Source organism: Drosophila kikkawai, chromosome 2R, assembly GCF_030179895.1.
Source record: "Drosophila kikkawai strain 14028-0561.14 chromosome 2R, DkikHiC1v2, whole genome shotgun sequence".
NCBI lineage: Eukaryota > Metazoa > Arthropoda > Insecta > Diptera > Drosophilidae > Drosophila > Drosophila kikkawai.
In genome coordinates, this window is record NC_091729.1 from 22,129,871 (window position 1) to 22,147,616 (window position 17,746).

General features: G+C 41.9%; 1 protein-coding gene across 3 annotated transcripts in view; it reads left to right on the forward strand.

The window, feature by feature from the left end:
- The first annotated feature begins 815 nt into the window (after positions 1–815).
- The window catches only part of Sema2b (Semaphorin 2b), a 48,658-nt gene continuing 31,727 nt past the window's right edge, over positions 816–17,746 (forward strand). For 2 of the 3 annotated variants that reach the window (XM_017169235.3, XM_070284277.1), the window contains exons 1-2: positions 817–1,096; positions 14,717–15,310. In XM_017169235.3, coding sequence (XP_017024724.1) covers positions 15,118–15,310 — 193 coding nt within the window. In that variant the 5' untranslated portion in view covers positions 817–1,096; positions 14,717–15,117. Of the gene's footprint in view, positions 1,097–14,716; positions 15,311–17,746 lie in introns of all 3 variants that reach the window. The other variant, XR_001770778.3, reaches the window with a different exon arrangement.

Consider the following 17,746-nt stretch of genomic DNA (forward strand, 5'->3'; position numbering starts at 1 on the left):
TTGGTTGAAAAGGTTTTTTATTCTGTTTTTTGTGGTATGTGAGCTTTTACTAATCATTTCGTAAGAGATTCTATTTAATCCTGGGGTGGATCCTTTAAGAGTTTGTAGTGCTGCAATCAGTTCAAGGTAGGTTATATTTTCCTCGATAGTTTGGGCTGTTGAGGTGGGTCTGTAATTGGCTGTTGTAATTTTATATTTGTTATTTCGGAATTCGTCTGAGAAGGTTGAATCGTTTGACAGTTCTGAGAAGTGTTTTCTTTTTTTTTTTATAAAAATGTTTCCACTTGACATTTTTAGAATTAACAAATTTTAAAATATTTATATTATTATTATTATTTTTCTTAACATATTTCCCTCGCTTAACATTTCCCGGCAGTGCGTATCTTAACAGCTGCTAAATTAACTGAAACGCCTGCGCTTGGCGACGTAAACAAACTGTTAAAAAGCCGGCTCGAGCCGGAAAAGTGTTCCCAGTAACAGTTAGAATGGCTTTGCCAGCTCGAATCATTGAAACCAAACTCGTTTTTCAACGAATGACAAACGAATAGAGCCGAGCTGAACTTAAAAGCCGAAGTTATAACCGAAAGTTTAAGTCACGATTCAGTTTCGCTCTTTGGAGAGACTTTTGAGAGAACATGTTTATTTCGAATATATTCAAGCCCATTCGTTAGTCTTCGGTTCAGTTCGGCTTTTGGGAGAAACCTATAAATACAAGTGCAAGCTAGTCATTCGGAAAAAAAATTTTCTTTTAACAAAAGTAACGTCACGTACCGCCGCGGCCGGAAAACGGAAAATAAACGTAAAGACTGAACGCGGATTCGAGGCAAAATAAACGGAAAATAAATGAAGCCAGATTTCCCGCTTCCAGCTGTTTTTAATTTTCATAAAAGTAACCAGATTTGACTGGAAATAAACCTGCGAGATCCTTGTTCAGGGTACTTTTAGTGAATTCGAAAGTGAAAAAGCGGAAAATCGCTGACTAAAACCTAAATGAATACTAGTGAATATATGTGTGAAAAGTGCAAGAAAATCAAAGCGAAGATCCATCGGTGATTAAGCCAAGAAGCCATTCGCTGACTAAACAGTTTCCAGTGAGGTGAATATACAAATCCGAGATCCCTCTGTCCTCCAATCAGAATCCCACCTGAGCGTTACCTGCCAAGCTTGTTTCACTTTGCATTACTCGCTGCCTGGCTGCTTGCTGACCAGTTGTTGATTCAAACCCGTTCTCTGCCAGGCTTAAAGGCGAACAAAAAAAATACAAAAAAAAAAAAAGAGACCTAGCAGCAGAAGGAGAAGTTATTTTTGGTCATCAGTTGTTGCCATTTGCATTGCTGCAGTGCAGCCAAGTTGGCCCATTCAGCGCATAAATTGCGAATGCAAACGGCCAAATTGTTATTGCCACTTAGAAGAGCTCTAAGCGCAATTCTCTCGCCTTTTTTTTTCCATCGAGCAGCGTCAGTATCTTGGCCAAACTGCAGTAACAGTAGCCACCTGGTCGCGACTAGCGCGAAAAAAAACGCTACCAAGACACAAAAGCTGGTCGCCAGCGATTGCATCGCATGTCGAGGTTGTTTCGCATGCCCTTGCCCCCCTCGTGGCCCCCTTTCAGCCCGCCTCTGCATAACCCCCTCTCCGGCCGGGCAAGAACAACAACAGAACAGAAAGAACTTCAAAAGCACTCCGACCCGCCGTCTGTTTTTTGGTGATTATGAGCGGAGAACCGCTGCAGAGGGTTAGACTCTGAGAAGAGAGTCGCGGGTTAAATGCCCTTTCAGTAGCTTGAAGAGTTAAAAAGAATAAAACATTTAGCTTCAATAGTGATAGAGGTATATATTATACAAAATTACAGTAGTTTATTTAGTAAATAAACCAGAGGGCGTGTAATTAACATTAATTAAATAGTCGCTTATCTTTATAATTTAACAAAAATATATTTTATTATTTATCTTCTACAATTCAAGAAGTAAATGTTCGGGACCAATTAATAACCACTAGAAGCTTGTAATATAAAATGATAAAATTATTGATGATGCCTGCAATTAATTAAAAAATTTTAAAGTAGTTTAATTGTATATTTCGACAGCATTAATTATTGATTATTTATTTCGGAAGTTATTATTTCCATTTAAATCATCAACATATTAAGTAGAGAAAAAGATTTATAATAAAAAATTAATAAGCTTTGATGGCAATCAATGCCGATAATGATATTAATTGACACAATAAATTATTTATTGCATTTTTCATTAAACATAGTTGCATTTAAGCTTATAAACTTTCAGTTTTTTAAAGATAAACAGCACAATATTTCAACAAATACTTGCAAGAACTCTCTAAATATTTATTTATATATTTAACTTTTGACTTTTAAGATCTAGATCAAGTTTTATATAATTTCCAAACATACAAAAATCAATAAATAATAATAATAATAAATTATAGTTACTTAAATGTGCCTCTAACTTGTCCAAAAAATATGCAAACTCAGCAAATATGCTTAATAATTAAAACAGGAAATAAGGTTTATCATTTGGGTAGAAAAACTAGGAATGATGAGGAAAAAGTGAACAATGAAAGGTTTTTGCTGCACTTTATGAGGTTTATTAAACTTCCTGGAAAATTAACAGGACAGTAAAACCATTCCCGTTAAGCGTGGAAAAACCACCAATTGTATTTACCCCTTTTTGGCCAGTTAGAGTATTAAATGCAAAAGGGCGCAAAAAGCGTTTCAGCCCTGTTCACTCCGGCACAAAAGAACCTGAGAAGATTGGCCAGAGCCGAAAAAAAAGGCCAAGGGAACCTGGCCGAAAAACGAAGGAGTGCAGAAGTGGGGAGAAGAGTGGCAGTGGCATGGGCGGCATGCTCAAAGCGTTTAAGCGCCTTTGACACTCAGCTGGTGGCATAAAGGAAGGGCCTGCCTTGGATTAGGGGTAGCGGGTGCCATGTGAGACAGCTGCCAATCAATGGCAGCCTAGGCCCATCACTTTGCGGCCATTCTGCTCGGTGGCATGTTGCATGTGTGTTACAGCAAAAAGAGAAGTATGTAGAAAACCAAATAGAAAACGGGGAAAAAAGCTGACGAAAAAGACGAAGAATTCAAAGAAAAAAGTGGAAAAACGTTTTCTAAAATTTTTCTGAACTTTCCTCTTTGGTCTTTTCGTCGACTTTTCGTGGACTGAGGAAATTATGCGATAATGGGAGCCAAAGTTCATTTTCATAAATAGTTAAGTTCAAAGTTGGTAACATTCTTCGGACGGAAGGCCAGTAAATTACCCACCTTGTGTACACAATCAATTGCAGGAGCGAGGGAGACATTTTCAGCTTATTAAATGGAATTAAGCAATTTCTGCGTTATTACCATGAATATTTGAAATCGAGGGTAAATACCTAAGCCAGGGGATTAGTTATTCTCGGTTATACGTATTACTCGCCGCACTTTTTCCCTTATTGATTCTTAGGCGGCAAATTAATGTTTTCATTGCGTTTTCCGGCGCCTTCCCAGCGGAAGTGTCGTGTGGCTCAATCAAACAAATACTCCAGCGCACAACACACAACCTGGCCGAGAAAAAGGAGCTACAGAAAAGTAACCAAATTACGCCTAATGGTTTTTTAATTGTAACAATAATTGCTGTCGCCATTGCATGAGAAGTCTCTGCTGGTGGGAGGAAAATCCAGTGAAAGAGCAGCAATCAAAGCTGTTAAGAAGGGTAAAAGGGTAGAATGGCTCCTAACCCTCCTATTAATGAGAGCTCTTGGAAAGCATTTAGATGCCAGCAAATTACCAAGCAGGCATACATGGCAAAAAAAGTCAAGGGAGAGTCCTTGAAACACTGAAAGCTGTGAAGGTTAGCTTAATGAGAGGGAAAATCAGGAAAAGCCATCAGAAATATATTCTAGAAAAATCTTTGGTAATTGGAAGTACACATAAGAGAGTTTTTATTATAATTATTTTCTTTAAGGACTAAATCTAGTTTAATATTTGTAAGTAAATCAAGAGGAAATCCCTGAAATCCTTTAATTCATTTTTTAAAAAATATGCTTACCATATAATCTAGAATTATAATTGCTAGAAAAGTGTAAATTTCATCACCTGCTTTAAGCTAAATCTATTTCTTTCCGTGCCTGAAAACCGAATCTGAGGTTCATGTTGCCGCTGCGCTTGTATGTTGCTGCTGTGCCCCCACATAATTGTGCCCCTTCATGTTTGTGACTCTTCGGTGTGTGTGTGCGTGCCTATAATTAAGGCCAAAAAAAGTGCTGGCCTATGCTTTTCCAATGGATGAAACAAAAGCCAGCAATGAGACGACTGCGAACCTTGAACTTGCTGGGCTCTTGTTGATGTTGCTGCTGTTGCTTGTGCTTCTATTTGGGTTTTGTTTGATTCCATTCATTGTTCAGTCGGCGGCAGTTGATTATGAGTGTTATGGTTTTTTCCTCCAGCTTTTCTCCTACTTGCCATTATTTTTTTGTTTTCTGCGTTATTTGGAAGAGCTGGCTGGCTTGTTGCTTTTTTGGTCTTTGGTCGTTTTTCGGTTAGCCAAAATAGCCTTTACGTACGTAGCATACTTTTCTGCGGTGAGGGTCGGGTCCGGGACTCTAATGTGCGCCATTTTGGTTTTATGCGGGCCAGTACTGTGTGTGTGTGTATGTCTGTGTGTGTGTGTGAGTGTTGGCCCATTTGCCCAGAGGTCATTATAGACGCTTGGCCCCGCTTGGCACGTTGTGGCCGCCAACTTCCGCTCTTGTTGCTCTTGATGTGGCTCCTGTTCCCGGAGCAAGTGTGGCTGATGTTGTTACTGTTGCCGCTGCTGCTGCTGCTGTTGCCACTTTGAGCCTTTTGGCTTTTGGCCGGGTCCAGCAGAGTTCTCTCTAAAGTGGCAATTTGTCTAGTTCTGTAAGCGCCTCTTTTAACGATAATGATGATTGCGCATTGTTGCGTTTTTATTTCACTGCACACGCACACTTACAGCCACTCGGAGTTATGTCCCAGGTTTTGTTCCTATATTCTTTTTTATCCTCCTTTTTTTCCCCAGACCGTTTTTGCCGTGTGTTTGCTTAGCATTTTCCGATTTTCATTCATTTCCCAGTCCCGCTCTGTCGCTCTCTCTCGGCCCCTTTCTTTTTGGTTCATTCATTCGTGGATTTTTATTACTTTCATTGCCATTTCTTATTCCATTTTGGCAGTCGTCTGTCAGTTGTCTGTCTTTTGGTTTATGCCCTTCGCTTTCTCTTACTTTTCCCTTTTTTTCCCCGCATTTTCCTCCCATTTTTGGTGGCTTTATTTGGTTCGTTTTGGCCGAAACGTGTCGTCGCCGTTGTTAATTTTTAGTGTACGAGTGTTGGACCAGTGTTTTTCGCATTTGCTTTATTGGCCATGGCCGAAATGCAATCCTGTCTAGACGCTCGGCTGTCCAGAGAGGCCTTTCGAGGACACACAGACACCCCAAAAAAGTCCCCTCATTTTATGTCCCTATTTGTTTTGGCCGAACTATTTTGATTTGATGGTACAAGCCAGGCTCTCGTACTCGTCGAATTTTGTTTTGATTTGGCCAATTCGGCATGACTGGTCTCGGTTTCGATTTATTTTACACATTTTTTTCTTCTCCACGCTATTTGTTTGGTAAATAAATTCGACAAAGTTTACATATAATTCTTGTCAATATTTAACCACACAAAATGCATTTCATATCAATTTTATTACGACGCTGCCTTCGTGTGTGTGTGTTGGTTGTGTAAAATCAATAAACATTTTGCGGTTACCGATGGTCAGTGTCGTGGCCCCAGTTGACATCCATCGATGGCAATCTCTCTCCGGACTTTGTCCGACGGCATCAGCTGATTACTTTATCACAAAAGCGTAAAATGAGCCACGCCGAGCCGGGGGGCAGGCTGGCTGGCTGGCACACACACATCGCACACACTCTACACACGCTCGCTCACAGGCATAACTTAGCCGGCATTCACGTGCTGCACTGAATGACTTTATCGACTGCTAAACGTCGCTTGGCCATTTGATGCGGATGTCGATGTGCACACGTTTAACCCACTGGCAAATATTCACACACACAGTTCACTGAAAGAAAAATTTAAGAGTAAATATAATGAGCGTGAAAAGTTTGGAGAGAATATTTAATTGAAAGGCAATTTTAAATGTAGTTTTAGTACATTTATTGCAATAATCTCTTAAAACCAAGTATACAATTTGTGTAATATAACTATGTATAACTTATTCACTCAAAAATGAGTTGGAAATTATAAGCCAAATTTACAAAAATAAGACTAGAAACCATGTACTCCCACCTCCTCTACTAAGTATTAAAATTAAGTAAAGTACATGTATTAGTTTCATGATTAATTTTAATGTATTAGAAGCTTACAAATGCTTAGTTTTTTTTCCAAGTGGACACCACATCGTGTAACACACACACTGCGATAATTTTTCTGCTTTTGTCGTGTGCTCTGGGCTTTGGTCCTGGTCCTTGACTTCGCTTCGTCCGGGGTCCTGAGCCCTCTAAATGTTTATTGCTTCATTCTGTTGCGCAATTTAATCGATGTCTGGCTGTTGGCCTCCGCTCCCCGGGATCACGGGCAGCCCGGATACCCCCCATCCCATGGCCGTAATTCGCTGATTTTAAAGAGCGGCTAATGTAAATCGTTGAATTATGGCAATTTACGATTTAATGAAACTTTACTCCGCCGGCAATCAGAAATCCCCCGCTTACATACGCTACGTGTCCGTCACAATGGGGCAGGGTTCTTCTCTATACAGTGTTCCCCCCCAGGACCCTCTGCCCCCCACTTAGATTTTATCCTTTTAAGCAATTATCTTATAACACAATCCTGTGGGGGTCAATCCGTGCCTCATTTTGCGCTCGAATGCGCCGCACAAAGTATTTAAGTAACTCAAGCCGTTACCAACAAAACAGATTTGGCTAAAGGAGGAAGAGAGCGGATAGTGGCTCTGGGATTTCGATGGGGGTACTGCCGGGGGTTAACCCTTTTTGTGTGCCTGCCCTCCTGGATTATGTATTTGTGTTTATCTTCAGTTTTTGTCTGCTCCGCTCTGCTCTGCTCTGGGACGAGAGCTTACCACAAAAAAACACTGAAAAGGGAAGCCGTAATGAAATGCAAAATCGCTTAAGTTCGCCGGCAAGGGAAAACACAGCTTGCCCCGCCTCTTAAACATTTTCCCGCCCCCCGTTTGTTGACAGCGTGTTAGTGCAAACTAAATGAAATTTTCTTCATGCCTTCAGCCAGGCTGTGGGTTTTTGTTTCTCGCTCTTGTGGCTCTGTGTTAATGTGTGCTGGGGGTGTCTATTAAGGGTGCCCTTCATGTACATCACCGAGAGAGCATCATCCTCATCATCCTGCTCATCATTATCGTCATTATCATCGGGACCGCTCATCAGTGTCATCCGAGTTGTAGTGGAAACTGCCGTCATAAGCCCGTTTGTTACCTTGGCCCCATTGCGCCATTGTCCTGTGCATAATTGAATGCTCAGACGCTTTTCGAATTCCACTTCATGCATGTGGGATGGTTACACGGTGGGAAAATGAGCCCACGTTCTTAAAATTTAAACGTAGTTAGATCGATGTTTATTAAAATTAAATTCTCGGAGATCTTAATTTGTTTGTGTTATTAGGATATAGTCTTTTGGAATAACCATAGTGTTTAACCATGATTTTGTTTCAAGTTAAAGTTAAGTAGACAAAGTTAGGGAGCTCCAAAAAGGATGTACTAAAACCTTGTCCTGCTATTTTATACATATTTTAAAAGAACACTTAATACTCTACTAGATTTTCTCTCCGTGCACCATGTGAGGGAGTTGCCTTTTCAATGACTTCCGCATAAGTGTTTAATTTCCTGTGTATTAACATGCTTAGCAAAACAGTGAAAAGTGTCCGGGGGAAAGGCAACAAAACGCAGTCCTGATGAAAAGGGGTTGCAAGCAACAGCAACAGTGAATAAAAAAAAAGGAAAATGGAATGTAAACCAGAAAAGGTGCGTTTTCGAGGCCCCCCTCGGTGTGTGGCTGGCATAACGATTTGTGCCAACAAATTTATTTAAAAAGGATTATCAGCAGCTAAGCGCCATGCTGGCACACTTCAAAGGACGCCACGCTTTGCCCCCCACCAAGACACCAACCATCTAACCAACAACCAACCCCATTGACATTTTTGGGGGGGTTGGGGACTACAAAATGAAATAAAAACAGAAACAAAGAGCAAACAAAACACGTAAACGCCGCTATGGCATATGCAAATTTCAATGTCAGACTCATGCCGCACAGTCTGAATTTGAATTTGAATTTCGAGTATGAATTTGACATTCAATTTTGTTTTATTTTCCGGGGGGGCTGGGGCTGGGGCACAGGCTAAGTGGCTTTATTTTTGACGATTATGGCTAAGGACAGAGTTTAAATAATCAAAATTCCTGGCCCTTTCAATATTAAACACAAAGAGTCATGGTAATTCGATGCGCTCTATGGATATCTCCTCTTATTTTATGACATTCCACCGATAACCGTTGCTTAAAATGAACTTGATGACATTTATATGCCTTCGAGGGGGGTTGGGTTGGACTGGGTCGGGTTCCTAGAGAGTTTTAAAAATACCGACAAAAATATTGTAGCAACCGAATCTGAAGGCGTGAGAAATTCAATTTGTTGTCACGTCCATCAGGTTAAAATAGAAGCAAACGGCGGGGGTTTATTGTGGAGCCGGGTTGGCATTTTCGTGTTATTGAATACTTTAAAAGGTTTTTCGACTACCCCATGGCATTCCGCCTCCACCTCCTGCTCAATTTTCACTCCCGTTTCTGTGAACTCGCTTCCTGGGGGTTGCTAAAATTTTAGTTGAAACATTTTATTTGCTAATTGCTGGGTATTTGCAGTACATTTCGATATACATATACGTATATATAAAGGTTTTTGGAAAATTTGTTTCTTCTCGAATGAGTGGGAATCTGCCGCCTGATTTTCCTCAATTTTGGGCAGGCGAGTGTGTGTGTGTTGTGTGTGTGTGTGCATGTGCGGAAGTTCACACACGCCTGAACACTCACAGCTTGTCAAACGCACTCCTGGAAGCGCTTTTCCCGCTCCTCTCCCACTTTGCCGTGCAGTTTTCCCTTTCACATAGCTTGTGCTTGAAAATTTTCAAATTTCCGGATTGCCTCCTCCGTCGACTCGCCGCCAAGGAAATTGTCTACGCATGTTTCTGGCACTTTTAAGAGGATATATTATGGAAGAGGAAGCAAGGGATGTGTGGGAAACTATTCAAGACGGCTGCTTATCCATTATTAATGCACGTTGCCAAAAGTGTTCGACACAAATTTGCAATTTGCTCAAGACTTTGGCGGGGGGGCGTGAATTAACTGCCGAGCGATAAGCATTTTCCGTTGCTGCCGCCGTTGATTTTCCAACCCCCCCGTCGGCCATGTCGACTAAATGGCATATGGATTTCCGTTGTCCATTCGTGCCTTATCTCGTTGCCATGGGCAATGTCTGTCTGATGTGATAATCCGCAGGAATTAATAAATAAACCATTAACAAATAAACTAGAGTTAAGCCCATGCACACAGCATTGCATTGTGAGCCCGGAGGGGGTTTTCCTGGTGACGGGGTGGTGACCCGTGGGGTGGGGGTATGTGCGTGCCGCTGGGAAACCCTTATCAAGGACTCACCAACAGTCAGGCAGGTTCAACCCCGGACTTGACTTTCTGCAAACATCAGCAAACAAAGGCCAATGATGGCCTCAAACCAGAGACTCGCTCTTAATGTTTTCTGGACGATGGACAGTGGGGCAAAAATGAAGAAAAATTATATTATAGTTTTAACAACAAAGATCTTGAGAAAATTAAGTATACTTAATAATGAAATATGTGTGAAAAATATCCCTAGTTACCTGTCATTTAAAGTTTAATAAGCCCCTTAATGTGTTGAACTTTAATATGTGATTACCTTCAAAGTTCAGCTATAAAATTCGCATCTATTTTTAGATTTAAGCTCTGTATTTTTCCTCCTAGAGGTCAATGCTTGGCAATAAATTTCCTTCGAAGGCGTGTCCAAAAAAAAAAGGAGAACAAAATGCAAATGGCATTTGTGCGTGGATACTCTGCGTGTGTCGCCTGAAATTTCAGTCAATTAAATGAAAATAAATGAATAATTGATAGTTTTCATGGCTCTCTCTCTGCCTGTTTCCACCTTGAACTAAACCTTGGCCAAATGTAATTAGGGAAAGAGGCAGCAAAACCAATGGAAGAATGTCATTTGAATAATTTAAATTGTTAGACGCGTTCGTCGTTCGTCGTTCGATTGCCAGACACACACACAAACCTGCCGGGGACAGGGACCCTGGGCCAGATCCTGTTCCTGCTCCTCCTGACCGGAGCCACAATGACGTTAATGACAGTGACGAGCGGTTGTTTGCCTCAGTTCTCGACCAAACATTTGGCGCAAACAAACAAACAAACAAACAAACAAATGCACGCACGTACTCCAGGCGACACACACTCATACTCACTCGTAAAAAACAATCAAAATGCAAAACGGAACCTGGCAGACGACACTCTAGGGGGAGTGTGGCAGTGTGTGCAAGAGCACTGTTAGAAAAAATGATTAAAAATTTAAAAGAAAAATAGATATATTAAAGATTCAGCAGCTGCAAACTTTTCTCTTAATATTTTATTCCATGTACGTGAGAAACTATAGCTTAGGGTAAATTATGTCTCAAAATTCAAGGATTTCTGTTGGCATTAAGCACACTTTGCAAAGCCTTGCCAAGTTAATTTCTTAAATTAAATTATGCAAGTAAAAAAGGCAAGAAAACAAAACCTATAAAAGCTCAAGAAATATTTCAACTCTTCAACATTATATTCATTACTCAAATCGAAAATTTCCCTTCTTACTTTATTCACATAGTTTTAAAAATTAAAATATCTTATATTGAAAGTCCCCATTTTCTTTTTCCTGAGTGCACGTGCGTGAGCCTTGCACCAGGAGGATCAACGACAAACACAAATGGCTCCTGATTGCAGGCAGGAAGCAACAGCTAAGGGGATACGGGACCGAACCAACGTTGGTCCTCCGTCTGTGTCTGGCTATGCGACTAGAATTCAACATTTTGCCGCCATTAAAATCAAATTGCACTTTCGTGCAGCGCAGAACCAGGACCAGGCACAGGCCTGGGCAGGATACTAAGCCAGTCCAGAGGCGGGGTGGGAAACCGGCGGCAGACGGAGGTCACGAGCCGCGTCAACGTTTTTGGCAATTTCAGCAAAATATTCCTCTTGGTCTTCGCTCTCTTTTTTTTATGATTAATAAAAGCAAATGTAAATAGTCGCAAATAAAAGGCAGCTAAACGAAATGAAAGCAAGCGTTGCAGGGGCGACCTTCAGCGGGGTTCAGGTAGTAGTGGGTGGTGCAGTGGGTGGAAAAGCATTCGGCATCACCGCTTCCTGCCCTCCAATCCGATTTCACCCTCTGACTAACTTTCGCTTAATTTCTATTAGCATTGCTGTCGCTTCGTTTTCATTGCTGCGGCACGCTCCGCAGGTTGCTGAGGTTACCCCTGCATAGGGTGGGGGGTTGGGGTGGAAAATCAAATGGAAGGGGTGGAAAATCGTGGGGGAGGGGGGTGACCGAAGGGTGGCTGGTGGCTCAGGGAATGCAACTGTCTGCCTCGGCCTGATTGTTTGTATTTCTCATGGCACTCGATGTTAGTCAAAATCGCTTCCTTTTCATCCAATTCCCAAAAATGAATACAGTCAAGCTTCCCTAACTGGGAATCGTAAAAAAGACACATAAAAAAGTAACTTAAAGTTGGTAATAATTTTTGACACATTCTTTTACAGTAATTTAAAAGGAATTTCCAGAAGTCTTGAGCTAAATTTATAAATGAATGTATTTTTGGAAGCCTTGATTCCTCTTTAATTCTTATTATTTGACTTATTTTAATCAAAGAAACTGAAATAACTATATATTAATACGCCATAGTAAGTTTTTACTGTATTTCCCTTTCCCTTCGGTAACCCCCGAAAAAGTATGCGGCAGTAAAACCCACAGACACAACCATCGAACCCACCCACTCTGTACTGTTGTTTGTTTTACAACGTTTTTAACTTGTTTGCAGGGATTAGGTAAGCAACTCAAACAGGATCGGGAGGAGTGCAGGACATTGCCAGGATGCAATGAGAACTCATAACAAAAAAAAAAGGAAAACAAGAAAAATAGACAACGACAGCGCCTGCCAATTTCCACTGGATACTTGGGGGAAAAGGCATAGACTGATTTCCATTGAGCAGCGCCGGCAACCGTTGCCAACATTAAATGCATCGAATTACATTTTCTATTAACCAAGTTTAAGGGGGGGTCGCAAAGGCGGCTCCTGTGTTTGGGATCGTGTGGCTACTTTGTGTGTGGAAATGCGGGAAAGGCGGAAAATGCGGGGGTGTTGTACCAACCAGCCAGCCCCCAGAGCAAATGTTGCTCGTTTGTTTGCTGGTTGTTTTACAATTCGCTTTTTTAACGCTTTCGCGCTGTGATTCCTTCGTCCTGCCAGCGGGTCCCTGACATTGTTGTGCGGCGCCTTGAACCTTTTGCCGTTGAGCCCGCCGTCCTTGCCCCTGTGCGCCAGCCATTCTGCTAACCCGTCTTGATTGCACAAGTTTTTGTACTGCGCTTTGGCTAAGAAGCCGCTGGCTGCACGCCGTTTAGGCCACCTTCTCCTTGTCCTTTTTGGCTTTAAGTTATGAAAAGTTTTGTCCTTGTTTTTCCTGCCTTCCTGCCTGCCTGCCTTCGTTTCTTGTCCTGCTGTCGCTTCAGCTGCTTCTTTAGCTGTTTTTTTTCTTCTTTTTCCCTGTTGAGGTTTTTCCACGTATTTGGTTCCTCTTTAAGCGCACATTAATCAAAGTTTTTCGTTTGGCTTAGTCAAAGTTTGAGGGCATTTATAAGGCAATTGTGGAGCTCGTTTCGTTGGCCACGACAGGTGTGTGTGGGTGCCGGCTTCTTCGTGGTCCTGTTTCCTTGACGGCTGCAGGGGACATTGAAGCCATATGGCATTAAGGCTGAGAATCGAGAATCAAGCTCAAAAAAATTATTTTGAATAGAATAGGGAAAAGTTTTTTAATGGAAAAGAAGTCTTTAATCAGTTTTAAATTTTAGATTTTACGAATTAAATAATAAACAAAGATAGCAAAAAATATATTTTAAATTTTTTAAGTATAAATGGATAACTTTAACTCGTTGGATTAACATTTTTCACCCAGTGCAGTTGACCTGCCTGCCGCACAATAGCCTCCCAGAAATCCTGGAAAACTTTGCCTCTGTCCTGAACTGTCCAGAGTCCCCTGTCAATCCCTGACCGCCGCCTTGCAACTCCAATTTTTGTGCTTGGCCAGAGAATAACTCTCGAGTCAAACGGGTAAAAGTAAGCTGAAAGACATTCGAAGGACCCGGCTGTCTGAAGGTTACCGCATACCCTCTGCCCCCCCACACACAATGCCTAATTGTCTTTGGGCTCGACTGTGTCTGGCCGACAGTCCCATCCCCTACTGCTATCCCTACTTTTCACCGCCGCCGCCCCCGCAGGGCCTGTCTGAGTGACTTATGTCTGGCTTTAGAGAACTTTTTGCAGCATACAATGTTGCATTGCAAATTGAAACACGCGACGCTGCGCTGCGCGATGCGGAGCGTTGGAAAAAAGCAGAGGAAAAGCAGAGAATTTCCCAGACACATACAACAACTACCAGCATATGCATAAATAATAATGCACGAGCATACTTTAAGTGCAGCGTCTGCTACGCTCAATGCTGCGATTTTCTGTCATGGGGCACTCGAAAAAAATATTAATAGCCTTCATAAATTTAGAAATTTCAAGGTTAAAGGAATGCAGCGATAGGGAGATCTTAAGCTAAACCTCTTTAAGCTGTGGTAATATATTTTAAAGGTTTGGTTTCTAAATCTGTAATATATTTTAGAAGGAATAAAAAGGTTGAACATAATTTTAAGTAAAATTAAGTAAATATCATTGGAAATGTTGCTAATTCTAGAAATCTCTGAAGATTTTAAAACAATTGCTGTGGCATTCAAAACTTAGCTGCATAGTTAGTATTTTTCATTGCCAAAATAAAATAAGATGAACATATAACTTCAAAAATCATCATCAAAAAGTATGTAAGAATATATTTTAGGAACTAAATTCATTGTTATACATTTTTTAAAATACAAAATTTTCTATCAAATATTTCCCACAAACCAGAACAGATTTAAAACCTAAAACCCAATACATTTAGAACGATTTCCTTGGCTTTTCGAAAGGGCGAGTGTGCTGAGTGTAGCCAGGGGCTTACCCTTTCCTTCGGAAAACCCTTCACTCGTCTAGCCGTCTGCTCTCGCTTTGGGTTGTCCGGTTCTGGCAGGAGAACGGGTGTGCCCCCGGTGGGTGTTGGGCGGCTTGTATGCACTTCAGCTTGAATGTGTCTGCTGCATTTACCCTTGAAAATGCGGCCGTTGCAGACTCCGTTGCACGCTGCAAACGCTGCACACGTTGCACGTTGCACATTGCCCGTTGCAAATGAGTTCAATACACTTGGCATAAACACAAACATTACTGGGAAATCCACTCAGCGCAAGGGAATTTTCGTCCTGCGCCTGCGCCGCTTTTCCCACGAAGCTAACACACAATAATGCTCTCCAAATTTTCCACGCTCTTGCAGGTCCGAGCAGCCGAAGTTTTCCGAAGTCGTGGCAAAGCGAACGCCTGCGAGTCTGTTTATTTAACACACTTCCTCGTGGCGAAAGCCTTCAGTTCGTGTCTGCTGCTCGCGAAGTGCGCGTGAACAGGGGAAACGGATACGGAAACGGTAACGAAAGCGGAAACGAGAACCTGAACGAAAATTCGAAGCTCGAAACGAGACAGTGAGTGCGTGTCTGTGTGATGGAAAGATCGCTGCATCCGGAAGATCGCCATGCCCAGCTCAAGTTTGCTCAACTAGTGAATTAACGAAAACAACTCAATCAGCCTTTGAAAAAAGAAAAGAAGCGACAACCTGTGTGTGACTCAGACTGCTCTTTAAGAAACAGAATTAAGCCAAGACTTTACCTTGGATTAGGCAGCATGTGTGCCACGGGGAGGAACCACCGGCTCCTCAATCGCCTCAGCAGCCTGAGCGCCCTGCTCCTCGTCCTTGGTGCGCAATTCATTCGCGTGGAGTTTGCCCGGGCGGATTACGAGAACACCTGGAATTTGTATTACGAGCCGCCCTGCTGCACGGGCTCCGCCGCCGGCCATCACCTGCGCCACCACAAAGGTAAGTCGCTCTGCCCAGCTGTTGCCAGCTTCCCTGCATATTTCATTTCGCCATTTCAGTCAAGGTAAGTGAGTGAGTGAGTGACGGAGTGACTGAATGCTTGGCCTTGGCTAGGGTATCCGAGGAGTCTCGCCTAATTTGTGGTCGGATTAGGTGCGACTTAATCAGTCCCTAAATTCAGTTACACGCAGAAAAAAGACTACATTCGTTTTTAGGGAAAATTCTTAGACAAAAATTCTTAAAAACGGTTTAGCTTTTGAATTTTCAAATTTTTAAATTGAAATTTTAAAATCGCAGATATTTTCTGAACTTAATTGTATTTAAAATGTATATATTCTCAGTATGTTTTGGTTTTTTAAAGGTTTATTTAGTATAGGAATTGAAATTTAAATAGCTTTAAAATGTTTCTTAAAAGATAGTAATTTACCAAGATTTTACCAAGTTGTTGAAGTTTTTGCTTACATTTTTCGAAAGACTTTAATGTAGATTGCACTTTTATAATGTAAATATATTACCCTTTTAAGAAAAATATTTTCCCCCTTAAAGCCTTCAAATTAATAACCCCAAAATCTCTCTTAAAACATTTTCCTTGGTTTCTTGGTCAAGTCTACATATTTTTCTATTTAAGAAATATTTTTCCTAGTGCTCAGACACATGGCCAAAGGCGGAATACAAATAATATAGCCTAAACGGCCTCGCATTCCCGGCCGGCTAAGCTCCGGCATACAAAACTATTCGCAACAATGGCAGCCGAGGGTCGGGATCGAACTTTGGGAAATAAGTCAACAGCTTACATAGCCGCGAATGCCAAGAAGCCGAAACGAATGTGTCTGTGTATATGTGTGAGTTAGAGAGTGGGGGGCGTCCCTTTTTTTTTTTGGGCAAAAGGAATAATTTTCACTTTAAGCGGATTTGCCCGCCCACGTCTCCTTCTACATTTCTTGATTTGCCATTTCGCTCCACTTCCGACGGCGACGTCTGTTATCCTTTTTCTCCTCTTGATTTCCCAGGACCTCGTCCCGCTTTCTGCTCGCCAGCTTGGTGGCCAATTGGCACCCAGGACTCGTTCGCATTGCTATTGTTTTGCCATTGTTTTATTTCATCGGCAAGACATTTCTCTTCCGCATTGTGTGAAGCTGATAGGGTTTCAGGAGCAAGAGCGGGAACAGGAGCAGTAGCAGTAGCAGGAGCCAGAGCAGGAGCGGGTGTTGCCAACTTATAGACTCATTCGCGCGCAGCAGCCTGTGCTTCCTTGTACTTTACTTTTCCGCCAGTGCTGTGCTCGGAGTGAAATTAAAAACTTTTCGCCTTTCTGCACGGTCTTCGTTTTGTGTTTGTTCAATTGCAGGACCTCTCTCCCCCTTTACCACCCTTAACCCCTGAAAGCCGCTTGGCGAAACCCCCATCTTGACCGTCACTTCCGCCACTTAAGATGTGTTTTATTTTGCTTTTCTTCTTGTTGGTATTTCTATTTTTTTCATGTTTTTCTTCTTTCATCCAACTATTAGTGTTTAATTAGTTTTCAAGTGGAGTTTTTATGGACTGAAAGCCGAGCTTAGCCCGACACAGATTCGCTCTTTCCTCGGCTCTGTCCCTGAATAATTAAAACCCATTTCGCATATCGGATGAGTGTGTACAAAGTAATCCGCTTTAACCAGCAGAGTGCGGCGGCAACAAATACTATTTGGGGGCTATAATGCAAAACTTTTTTTTTTAATGCTCATGAGGAATTATGAGGGAGCCCCGGCTATTATGTGTGAAAATGCGCCTTTGTTTAGCATTTTTATTTACATAAACAATTTCGGTTTACGCAGAAGATTTCCGCACCAATCTGGGTCTGGTCCGGGAAAGGGATTTTCCTCCAGCCGCAGAAATGTAAACAGAAACGAGTTTTAAGCGCTCAAACTTTCCGGCGACCCGCAAAAAGCAAAAGTAAAAAAAGGGCGAAAGAAAGAAATTTTCAACTTCATAAAGGTTTTGCGAGACGCCAAAGTAAGCAACAAAAAATCGGGTGGAAAAAAAAAAAGAAAATGAGAAGGAAAGTGCCAGGCGAAAAGCGACGGGATAGCATATCAGATGTTTGCGTTGTTAATTAAAGAAAAACAAGCAAAAGTTTAATGGCGAATATTAGCGAGAGCTGTGGGGGGCAGCCCGGTGAAATGACCCCCCGCTAGGCCCCAACCCCCTCCCTCAAAAAACCGAAATCCACCTGGCTTTGGTCCAAAGTTGCGGACATTGCGTAAATAGAAACAGCAGCAGCAGAAGCAGGAGCTGTGGAAAAGCGGAAAAACAGAAAAGGGGTGCAAAAGTACACACAAAAAACTTGGCTCCTTATTTCCCCCACGCACGCGAAGCCCAAAAAAAAAAAAAAAAAAATACAACACGGCAAAGCGGGAAAATGGCTGGGGAAGCAGCAGTAAAGTAGGAAAATGAAAA